Consider the following 12,470-nt stretch of genomic DNA (forward strand, 5'->3'; position numbering starts at 1 on the left):
GTATGATTGAGGGCACTTGGGCTGCTGTCATCATTGCATTGATGAAATAATAATGATAAAAAGTAATTTTGTCTTTGTGAATTTTGCTATAATAAGCCTTGTTATTCATGCAACCCAGAACATTTGATCGTCCTAATTGTTCCATTTTTATGAAATGGTCCTAACGAAAGCAGCATGTGGAAAGGTCAAGTGAGGGCAGAAACTTTAAGTTGAGTGGATATGAAATATTATGTTAAGGCACTGCCAAGTTTGGTGTATTTATGCAAAACCAAGATGGTGAATTTAATGAAATAGTTTGATTTTAATTCATCCATCCATCCATTTTCTGTAACTGCTTATTCCTGAAGGGTCGTGGGGGGCTGGAGAGTATCCAGGTGCTTTCTTTGGTGTTGGGCTGGTGTTGTTGGTGTGTATCAGAGACTTTAGTGATTACAGTGTGTGTCATTTGAGTGTGACTTCTCAAATTTCTGCATTCTAGTCAGTTTGTGTGGTTTTATCTCAAGCTTTTTACGTTAACATTTGTTTTGAGTAGGTGTTTGAAAATAGGTCCCGTCTGTTGCAAATGCCAGGGCTGTTTTTTTTTTTTTTTGACCCCAGTTTGTCACTGCCTAAAAGTGGGGTGGATTTGAAAAATCAATTTAACAAACTATATATAAAAAAGACATTTTTGGGAGGTATATGGATGAGGAAGCGTTGGGCTCAGGATTGGTTTTTATTTATTTTTTAACTCTGGGTGATTATTTGGGTTGTAAATAAACTAGTTGTTTATATTATATTATATTATATTATATTATATTATGATATATGACTTAATAAAGGAAAAGTTAGAAAGGGATAGGGCAATATATGTTTTGTTTGTTTTTCATATCTGTATTTATTTTATTTTATATTTGAAATAGTCATTCATTCATTCATTCATTCATTTATTTATTCAATCGTTTATTCAAAGTTTTATTTTATTAAAGCAGCTGAGACCTGTGTAACAGTGTAAATCTAGTAGAATAAGGTGATTTTTTTTTTCCAGAGCAGCAACTCCTTGTTCTGTCTTCTTTTGAGATTCATTCATTCATAATTTATTTATTGTTTCCACAAAAAAAAAAAAAAAAAAAAATACAAAAGAGCTACAATGTGTAACAACATAAAAAGTAGCAGGGAGAAGAAAAAAAGATAATTTTACCTGATCCCTTCTCAACACAAATTACACAAATGGTCTATCACATGTTTGCCAACACTTTCAACAACCATAAGACACTATACACACACACATCAAAACACACATGTACACAACAAGCACCAGAATATTATACATCATATCCTGTTCAATTATTTTTTTCTGTATGTTTCCTTAAGTTGAATAATAGATGAAGAATATTTGAAAATATTTTCTCCAGATATTTCAGACACAGTTTGACTCCACTCACTGAGACACACGTCTGCTTTAATGTTGTTTGTGCAAACTACAGACTGTATAAATAAGTGCATGCACTGAGCTGAGCTGAATTTCCTTTTTCAGGCAATAATCTGTTTGAGAAGTTCAACATAACATATTTACTTTGCTTTGTTCAGACTTTTGCAGGCTCTTCACCAGAGTTGGGAGGGTTACTTCAAAAATGTATTCTGATACAGTTACCTATTACCTGCTAAAAAATGTGGTTGGTAATGTAATCCAAGTGTCACACTATTAGAGTAATGTAACTTGATTACATTCCGTTACTTCTGGATTACCTCAGTACCAAATATGGTGAAATTATTTAGCCTAATGTAGTGTTTTAGGGCTGCAACCAACAATTTTTCTTAATCAATGATTGATTGGTCGATTATTTTCTCTATTGATTGATAATCTGTTTGGTCAATGAAATGTCAGAAAATGGTGAAAAATGGAGATTATAGCCCAAGATGACAGTTTACTGTCAGAGAGAAATAAAGAAACCAGAAAATATTCACATTTTAAAGGTGAAATCTGAGAAACTGGACTCTTTTATTTTAAAAAAAATGACTGATTCATTATCAGAATAGATACAGATTAATTTAATATCCGATTAATAATAGATCAATCATTGCGGTGTTTTATGTTTGTTTATAGGTTTATTAGTTCATCCAGCTGTTCCTTCCTTTATTGTGCTTAAACCCATATGTTTTATTGATTGATTAATTGATTTTAAGACAATAAAATATAAATAAAATTTCCACCCAGTGAAGCATTTTTTCACTAGAGGCCATGATAATGAATTGGCAGCTGTGTGTGCACTGTGCATGATGTCAAGATTGTAATCCTACTAATAATCCCTCCCCCCCGTTTTTTTTAAATCTGTAACTGTAATGGAATATCCAGATTACGTAATCTCATACATGAAGTCCATTATTCCCCAAGCCCACTCTTTGTAGGAGCTTTGTGAGGTTTCCAAGAAAGGCTATGTTCTATAATTACACCCAAAATAAATTATTTCAGATATTCTTTCAATATTAACGCCATCTATTGATTTTGTGCCCCCATTCTCCTTTTTTAGATTCTCAGATATCATGAATTCTGTAACAAAATAAATGAGTTTCTCACCCATTTCTAAAAAGTTCTGCCACAACAGGCTAAAAACCTTGACTGGCAGTTTATTTTTTACTTGTTTTAAGAAAAGAAAAAGAGACTTTTAGACCTTACATAATTTAGACTTTTTTTGCAGCACAAAACAGGATCATATCAAGCAGTAAAATCAACTCCACTTCAACAGCTATAATGAGTTTTTTTGCTGTTGATACTTTTAAGTTTATTTAGCTAATAACACATCTTCTTTTACTCAGTGCTGCAGCTCTGAACAGGCACGTCACGCACTGTGCCGAAGGGGACACCGAAGCAGCCTCTCTGTAGTAATAAACTCTGCCCTCGTCTATGGCCAACATCACTTTCTTTGAGAGGCGGCAGTGAGCTCAGATTTAAAGCTAGAGTGTAGATGCTTATATTATATAAAACTAGATGACCTGAGGCATCTTTTGATCCTATGCCATGCTAGCTTGTAAGGAAGGAGGCTTAATAACCCTGCAAAGTTAGTCTAAATTTCGGCTGCCAAAGGGTGCATTGACCTCTCACCTAAAGATATCTTATGGGTTTACAAGCGTCTCTCCTCAGTCTATGTGCCAGCAACCCAGAAATGTTGAGCACCTCTGAGTTTTATGTCAGAAATGTAAAGTGTGGGTCCTGCTGGATGCTTACTTGTATATGTTGGACAGTTTACATAATTAGCATAATTAACCCGAATTAGCATAATCACCTAGACAGTATTTCAGCAGCTGCTTAGCCGATTTGGACAATATTGGCGTGGTTTTGTGGGTTATTGACGATGCTGACATTTTCCAAATTCAGAGACGTTGTTTGGAAACTGCGTAAACCGGAAGTAGCTACATTCCAATGACGATAACCATCCATTCAATTTAGAAGTTTTAGAAGACAATGAATCGATTGGATTGCAGAGATAAATTATTAAAATAACTGAAAAAAAAAAAAGAATCTTGTTTATAAATCATAGGATGTTTCTGAACACAATTATCTAAATGACATTTAAAATGTATTCATTTAAAGTCATTGAAAATGTCATTTTAACCAACAATAGCCATAATTTGATTTTGATTAAGTTTCAGTGAATTTAGAAATTTTAGGGGATGCTGAAAAACGATTGATAAGTTATTGAAATAATGGGACAATCACAGTCTCATGAAACCAGTAACTAGTCTCCTGGGGCATTCAGCAGGTGGAGGGCTTTCTTGGACATTTCTAAGCAATACCCAGAATAGATACGCTTTTTTGATAAAAAGAAAATCACAGCAAGAACTTTTCTGTAGTGTTCCTCAAGGTCTCGGTGTCTCAATGTGGTATTTTGGAGGCATTTTTGACAATTTTTTAAAATAAATTCTCAAGTGGTCAAAAATGCTTAAATTTTTTACTAAATGTGTGTAATAAATCAACCCCAAAACATAGATAACACTGCTTTTTTCCAGTGCTGCCACCATGTACATGTACACACTGTGCCAGAGAGGTCATTGCTCTCCCTACAGCATTAATAAACTGCATGGGGATGCCCTCATCTTTGGCCTTCATCACTGTCTCTCAGAGGCGGTAGCAGGCTGTAGGTAGAGGAGACCTAACACATGCACTTTTTTTTGCATGCAGTCTAAATGTGTTATTTTTGACTATTATATTTGAATATTTCTGCATACTGGGTCTCTAAACAGTATTTGAATTGCATGAATTGGGTATGAGTGGATTCAATGAGCCCAACTGCGTGATGGTGTTAGTTCACATAATAGCCATTTCATTGCAGTGAGACTATTTTTTTGAAACTTGTATCAACCCAAAATTGCTGAAACAACTTGTGAGATATAATGGAACATGAAAATGACCACCATGTACTTGCACCATAATGTTCTTAGTCATTATACACTTTGCATAGCCGCCTCACTGAACCACAATTATTATTACACAATTTTTTATTAAACCACAAAGCAGTTATGCTTAGGGCCCCCAAACGGCCAGCAGCAGATCAAGTTTACATTTTTTTTTACTAGTGTCTTGTCTTGTCTGTCTTGTTATGTATTTTTATGTCATTTTCATCTTATTACATCTTTTAAAACACTTTTGTGTTATGTCTTTTATGTAATTTTTGTTGTTACATAGCTTTCATCTTGTTATGTTGTTTTGTGTATGCTTACACATATGGAACCAGTGTCCATGAACTGTATGTTGGATATTTTTGTGGATCAACAGCAGCATTTTTGTGTTGCTAAGAGAGTAGTGCTTTTACTGCTGTAAGTAATGACTCATTCACCTTTAGATAATATGTTGCCAAAAATGCAAACACTTGACACTCAGTGAAAAATGAAGAGCAGTTTAAAAGTAAAAAGGAAATGAATCATTCTTTTGTGCTTTAAAAGAATGATTTGTTATTGAATCAGGTTTTCATACAGTTAGTGGATGCAGAGAAAGTTTTTTGCATTTTACAATATATAGAGTTGGTATACACTGTACGCAGTGTGTCTTTGAGCAGAAAATTAACTTGCAAATTTAATTTGAGTGTTAACTGTGTGTTGTGTGGGCATGTTGGTGTGACTTTAGAAAAAGTATCCAAGTGTAGGTAAAGACTTGTAAAGAAATTGTAAAAAACTGTAGACAAAACTTTGATTGTAAGAGTTTTACTTGTAATCTTCCACCCTGTGGTAATGAAACTTGTACCAAAATAAAGCCTCTTAATGTTCCAGACACACAGACAGTAGCCTGTTTTGGAAGCTCATATGTTTGGGAAAACTTGCGGTCTCTATGGACCCACACATGGCCTGTGGGAGTGCCCTCCAGTGAGTGTTAATAGTGTGCGTTTAGAGGAAGAGGTGCCCCCTGCTCTCACCGCTCAGAGGGGAGGGATGGATCCAGTGGATGGGCAGCTCCTGGCAAATCTCCCAGATCTTGGAGTCAAAGAGAAAGGCTGAGTTAACGATGGGCTCCTCGGCAGGAACCCACACCTGGGAGTCATCCACCTTCATGTCCATGTTCTCAGTCTCATCCACCTGCTAGGAAACACACACACACACACACACACACACACACACACACACACACACACACACAATGAAATGTACTCAAAGTATAAAAGTATAAGATAGACCTCTGAAGGACATGTCTATCAGTTCTTTCTGTGCAAAGAATTTTGGATGACATTTTTGTCTTGTCATGTTATCATCGGCTTGTTATGTTTTTACATCATTTTTGTGTTGTTATGTATTTTTTTTTATGTCATTTTCCTCTTGTTACATCTTTGAAAACATTTTTGTCTTATATCCTTTATGTCATTTTCATCATTACGTTGCTTTCATGTTGTTTCAGATTGTTACTTCTTTCATGATGCTTTTGTTTTGCTATAACTCTTATGCCTTGTTGCATCATTTAAATTTTGTTATGTCATTTTATGTATTGTTACCATTTTTGTCTTGCTATGTCTGTTATGTTGCTTTCCTCTTGTTATGTTTTTGTACATCATTTTCTTCTTGTTATGTTGTTTGTTTCTTGTTATGTCTAATTATATTTGTCTGGTTATGTAGTTTTTATCTTGTTACATCATTTTCCTCCTTTTTTTTTATTTTTTTTTTACATAATTTTCATTTTATTACATCATTTCATCTTGTTACATCCTTTAAAACATTTTTGTCATATGTCTTTAATGTCATTTTCTTGTTTGTCGCTTTCATCTTGTTACATCATTTTCAGGTTGTTACATCTTTTATGTTTTGTTATGACTTTTATGTTTTTACATTTTCCTCTTGTTACATCGTTTTAATTCTATATCATTTTTGTACACTGTTTATGTTTTCTTGCATTTTTTTACATTATTTAAGTGTTGTAACATCTTTTACGGCATATGTTTCCTCTTTTATTTTTTGCACAATTTTTAACTTGCTGCGTCATTTTTGTCTTGTTACATTGCTTTTTGTTACGTCGTCTTGGCTGGGCTGGATTAAACATTCAGGCAACTGGGCAGTTCTCCAGGGGCCCAGAGCCTCTACAGGGCCTCGGGCACATGCAAAATATCTGGTTATTACTTGTTTTACATTAACCCGTGCGCCTGGTGCTGTGTGTTGTAGCTTGCTAACACAATGAAACTGAGAGCTGACAGACATTGTACCAATCGGTGCTCCTTCTAGCAGCCTCCTCCTAACAGCAACACATTCACTTTACTCTAGTTCACATCTGTTCCACTAAAATTGCTGTTGTAAGGTTAACAATGGTTTAGCTGAATTGTTGTCAGATGAGAACATTACAATAGAATACTGATGCTAATTACTGACACATGCTACTATTTACAATCACAATTCTGAACCTGTGTTGAAAGGAAACAGCTTTTTATATATTTTTGAGGTAGACACATTCAATTTTTTAGTGATTACGACATTTACTTTGGATGTAAATAAAGTGCCACAGTGTATAAAAAGGTCCTGCCTGGTGATGGCTACAGTGTGATCATAGTCTTGGGGAGGGGCTCTTGAATGTTGTTACCCAGGGGCCCAGTGAAGTTGTGAACTATGTTTTTTTTTACATAATTTTCATCTTGTTATGTCACATTTTCATCTTTTTACACCTTGTCACATCTTTTATGTCATTTTTGACTCCTTAGATGGTATAAGTCCTGCCATTGGTTGCTTGCCTTAAGCTGCATCATGGTGTCCCAAAAGAAACGAGAACAAGCTCCTATCTGCAACCTACATGCTGAAAACTGAAAATTAGTGCCTGGGACACTAATGGTACGAATGCAAACAAGGTAACTACTGTAACCTTTTCTTCTGTAGTGATGCAGTCATTTTAATACCAGAGCTCGCCTCCTGATGTGCAAATGTTTCTCCAAAACAAGCTCCCCCTCAATGCTCTTTTGCGGCAGCACCATCACTGCATCCTGGGCTTAGTGCCGCCCAAGATGATTATGATTGGTTTAGAGAAATGCAAACAAGGCAGGGTGGTTTGTCCTCCATAGCAGAATGTGCATGTGTGGAGCCAGATCTTTCTCCAGCGCTGAGGACTGTGGAGGGACGTCTGACTATGCAAGACAATGCACTGAGGGATACACCAAGGAATTGTCTTTTCTATCTCTTATTGTCCCATCCATTTAGGCACAAATTAGCCATGATGGTGGGAAGATGGCACACTATAATGTAAAATAAAAATAATCAATAATCCCTCAAATTCCACAAATGTATTAAAACTTAAGTATTGAGCATGTTCTGAAAATGTAAAATAAATAATTAAGTAAAGCACAGATACCTGAAAACTCTACCTAAGTACAGTATCCAAGTATTTGTACTACATTACTTCCAACCTCTGCAGACACACTCATATAATATAACATGTCAGAACTTGCAAAAATGTCCGGGCCCCACTCAAAGTATTGTCCTGCATTTGCACTCTCCTCCCCTGAGCCACGCAGCCTCATCATTTCATCTGTCACCTTTCTGTCCGCTGAGAGGGCGGCAACTTCCTGACTCCTGACTCCCACTGCCCTGACTCCCTCCTCCTCCTCTCCTCAAGCCTCCGGCACGCTCTTTCTATTATACATCATTGAAATTCACAGACAGTGATGATTTGACTTTTAAATGACTTTAGAAGTGGTCTTCATTACTCTGAGTGTGGCTGCAATATCGTTTAATGTGACAGACACAATAAAGCCTTGCATCTCCCCCTTCTGCCTCCTCCCTCTCCCCCCCTCCTCTCCTCCTTCCCCCCCTTCACCATCACAATGCTTCGCTTGGCACCCAGCACTATCAGTGGGCTTAATTTGTTGATACTGTAGTTCATGAGCTGTAAAGTAAACTATTATTGCTTAATGATAGGGACTACATGTCAGTGCTGTCTAATAGAGACATATGAAGGGGATTTGGTAACACTCTCCCTTAACAGTGGAGATATTTATTTTCTTCATGTATATGTAAATACACACACAAACAAACCCCTCTTCCCGTTCCCTTGTTAATTAGCAACCCAGAACAGAAAAACAGTTCACTTGACAAATGTTTTTACAAGGTGATTTTCTCCCAGTCTAAAGCTTAATTGCACATTAGTTAAGCTTGACGTAGGATCCTGGGGCTATAGTGGGAGCAAGAATCATTTATACTGGGTCGTGCCCCCTCCCTCATTTTCACCCCTGTCACTCTCGCCTGAATTAGAATTTCTCTTTGCATGCTGCCTCTTGTTTGTCATCGACTGACACGGTTGTGACCTGCAGAGAAGATGAAAAAAGACTTAGGATGGTTTGGATGATTTGAACTGGGGTTGTATAGGAGGTACTTGACGATATAGTATATGAGCTACAGTAGAAGGTGGTGGAAGGTGTGCGTAATCCTCGATCTGTGCGTTTGTTGGCGCTGTTGTGTGACTTCGGTGTTTCCAAAGGTTGGGAAGGAATGGGACTCATTTTCAGCCCAGGAATTTCATGACCCAGACCAGCACACTTTAGTCCATAACCTTTTGTACTGGACATATACATGTTTGTAGACAATGTTATGTTATATGCTTGTTATTCATGCTTGACATCTCACTTCTCATTGTCACCATCAATTTCTGGCACTCATTCTTCAATTTATAAACCTTTTTCTTTTATTCTGCCTTTTTCTCCTTCTGTTCTCCATCTGAACATTTTTCTGTTTTACTTGTATCTACTGCCAAGTGGCCATCACTGCAATTCAGGGCAGTGTTCAATGTAGTTGGAGTCAAAAGTCAAACGTAATCTTGCATCAGTCACGTAAGCAATCGTAACCTCCTGGGCTTCTGATAGTATAGTATAGTATACTTCCTGTGTTTTTTAAGGGGCTAAAATACATTTTGATGTTACCACCTCTCTCCATAGCAGTACATTGATAAGCCTCCATGTTGGTACTTGATCACCACCTATTGTGGGTAATAGACTGACTATTAAGTATCTCATACAACCCCACTTCAAATAATCCCTTTAAACACATTCTGCCACTTGAACGATTGCGTTTCAGCATGGGAGGTGTCTTTGACCAAGCTTTTGACACCCACTTTTAAAGCGCCGTCCAGAAGACTAATGATGACTCGGAGGACCAGTGCAGCGGGGCTGCGGTGGTATATAACGGCAGCGGAGGGGAGATGCTCTGGCTGGCATTGAGCTATAGTGCACTCACCATTCCCGTAGCTGCAGAAATTAAAATCAAACTCGAGGAACACAAACAGCACTCTCTAATTGGACCTCTTAACCACTGAAGCCAAGTGAGTCTTCTCTGGAAAGTAAATGGAGGTCACGACAGGGGGCTCACAACATGACTTTGACTTCACAGTTGAGAAACGACTCCAATAACTTGTAGGAGAGGGCCTGAGGGGAAGTGGTAAAGGTCAGCGTTTTAGCAAGGGGCAGGGATTTCTAAATGCCAGTTGACAAGCACAAAGACAACATGATTACAGTCCTCTGGTTTATACACACCTTTGAAAGGCTTTTCCATTTTGCTATTGACAAATGATGTATTATTAGAACACAAGCAACTTTTTATCAAGTATTGGACCTTGGGAATGATGGTAATTTGTTTTGTGTGGCCTGCTCCTGGTGTAAGTGTTCTTTCCGCCTACAGTGCACAACTTAATTATACACCAGTTGTGCTGTAGTTAATGAATTTACCCTCTCCTGCCACTGTGTCCCATGTGGGGAAACACTGTCTACATGACACATTGTTTTAAGTGGTGCTATGTTTGCCGGAGATCAACAAAGATTTTCACATGATACCCAGGAGCTTTCACACACTGCACATAACACATTATTATGCAGGGGACCAGGTGGTGAATCTTAGTTGACACCTACTGTTTATTCAAGCAGCTTACAATGACGTTTACGTGTGCACTAATTTTCAACTAGCATTCAAAATATGACAATATTCTGAATTCAATACAGGCCACGTAAACAACATATTCTTGTTAGATATTCTGAATTAGGCCTCATTCTGGATGGAGCATTTTCCGATTAAGACATGGGATACTGGGAGCATTCTTTGGACATGCATACAACACATTCAGAATACACATCTCAGTTTGTTGTTGTTTTTACCGCAGATTGCAAGGCTACAGTAGAAATGTGTGAAAAGTAGTTTCTGATAAAGCGTAATTCATTTTCCGACAAAAGTAATTCATTTGAAAAGCTAATTTTGTTCTTTCATCATTACAGTTTCCATGTTCAGAACATGTAATTACATGTCTAGGTCTATATTTTATTAGTAGAGTATTATGTGTATTGGTCACTGTTAAAACACTGTTTTAGGCAGCCAGTGATACAAGAGAGGAACACAGACAACAGACGCAGATTGTTTCCTGTTTGGGTTGATTGTTCTTCGATCTGTTGGTACTTCCTCAGGGCTCCTGTAGGGGGATCACACTCCTCTCCCTCACTCAATACAGACGAGTGAAGGCGAGAGCTGCGTGTGGATGTCTTCCATCATCCTTCTCCCTTATTATTCCTCTTTATTTAAGGTAATTACTATACACTTTGAGCATGTGAACTGCTGTTGAAAGAGTTTTGGTCTTGCTCAGACGCCATGTAAACTAGCAGCGGGAGACTCGTGGTCATCATTTACATATAAGCGACACGCTGTTGTGTTCATACTGTTTGTGCCATTAGGTTTAAGCTGCTCTTTTAACACTGTAAAAACCTAGTAGTATATTCAACTGTAAGAAAGGAAAAAGATAAAGAATACATGTCTTGTGATAATTTGGTTAAAAGACAGTTTAAATAATTGAATTAAAAAGATAAGTTAAATAATTTAAGGGTATTAAATTAAAAAAAAAGATACACGTAATTGTGGTCTTGAAACTGAAGGTGAGAGCTGCATGTGGTTTCATCCCTCTCTATGCACAAAAGAAAAACCCACATTTCTGGTCGGAAGGAGAAACACACCTGCTTTTAAACACGATAAAAGGCCTGGATATCAACGGGTGTTTGGATATGCAAAAAAAAATCACAATGCTGACCTTTTCAATAAGGTTGTTGAGTGAATGAGAGAGGCCACTGGTCTGTCACTGGTTGAAAACTTTGAAAAAGTACTATTATATTACAGAGTAGCTAAATGGCTTGAGTGGCTCCAGCTGTTCCACTTTTCCATAATCAGAGTATGCACAGCTGCATGTAAACAGGGGTATTAGTGGAATATGTGTTTTAATGAACAATGTAAACAGCTTCATAGGAATTTTGGTAAAAAATGCATATGTTCCCTCTTACCTATATTCTGGTTTGTCACATCTAGTATGTCTTGGTGTGAGCTGCAGAGTTTTGTAGATATTGGCTGTAGAGATGTCCACCTTCTCTCGAATGTAATGGAACGAGATATAACTGGACTTATGGTTCTCAAAGTGCCAAAAAACACATTTGACAAGAACAATTTCTCTTTCCAGAAATCATGACCCGGTTAGTCAAGATAATTCACAGACCTTGTTGTGAACAGTCTCGTGTAACTTTTTTCTACTGAACTACCGTCAACTGTATGTATGGATTGCTTAAAAATCAAACATAGAAAATACCGTACTTCATAAATTTAAATTCCAGAAATAATTTTTCCAAAAACATCAAAACATCAAAACATGTTCTGTTCAAATATAATCCACTTTGCATATTCAGCTTTTACAGTTGGTCAAATCCAATTAACAGACTCACAACTACAGGTATGCTGTGTGTTTTATACTTAATTGGGGATGCTTTTGCTTTTGTGCATGTTTCAGCCACATGAAGGGCTTTGCTCAAAATGTTTGTACGCTTCCTTATACAAAGTGATACAGGTCACAGGTGTAGTTTGGTGGAAAGAAGGTAATTTCTATATGAAACTGCTCACAACATGGTCTGTGGATTATCTTGAGTAACCAGGTCATGATTTCTGGAAAAAGACAATGCCATTGAATTTTTGAGCACCACAATTTGCTGTGGCAGAGAAGGCAGACAATGATTGATATCTCCAAA

At 37.2% G+C, this 12,470-nt stretch overlaps 1 protein-coding gene across 2 annotated transcripts in view; it reads right to left on the bottom strand.

Annotated features, from left to right (window-relative positions):
* tnmd (tenomodulin) overlaps window positions 1-12,470 on the bottom strand; it is an 87,563-nt gene that overhangs the window by 9,069 nt on the left and 66,024 nt on the right. The window contains exon 5 of one of the 2 annotated variants that reach the window (XM_084719543.1): window positions 5,385-5,544. In XM_084719543.1, coding sequence (XP_084575669.1) covers window positions 5,385-5,544 — 160 coding nt within the window. Of the gene's footprint in view, window positions 1-5,384; window positions 5,548-12,470 lie in introns of both variants that reach the window. The other variant, XM_084719542.1, reaches the window with a different exon arrangement.

The sequence above is a fragment of the Lutjanus erythropterus genome, chromosome 5, assembly GCF_056507025.1.
Source record: "Lutjanus erythropterus isolate fLutEry1 chromosome 5, fLutEry1.hap2, whole genome shotgun sequence".
In the NCBI taxonomy this organism is placed as follows: Eukaryota; Metazoa; Chordata; class Actinopteri; order Lutjaniformes; family Lutjanidae; genus Lutjanus; species Lutjanus erythropterus.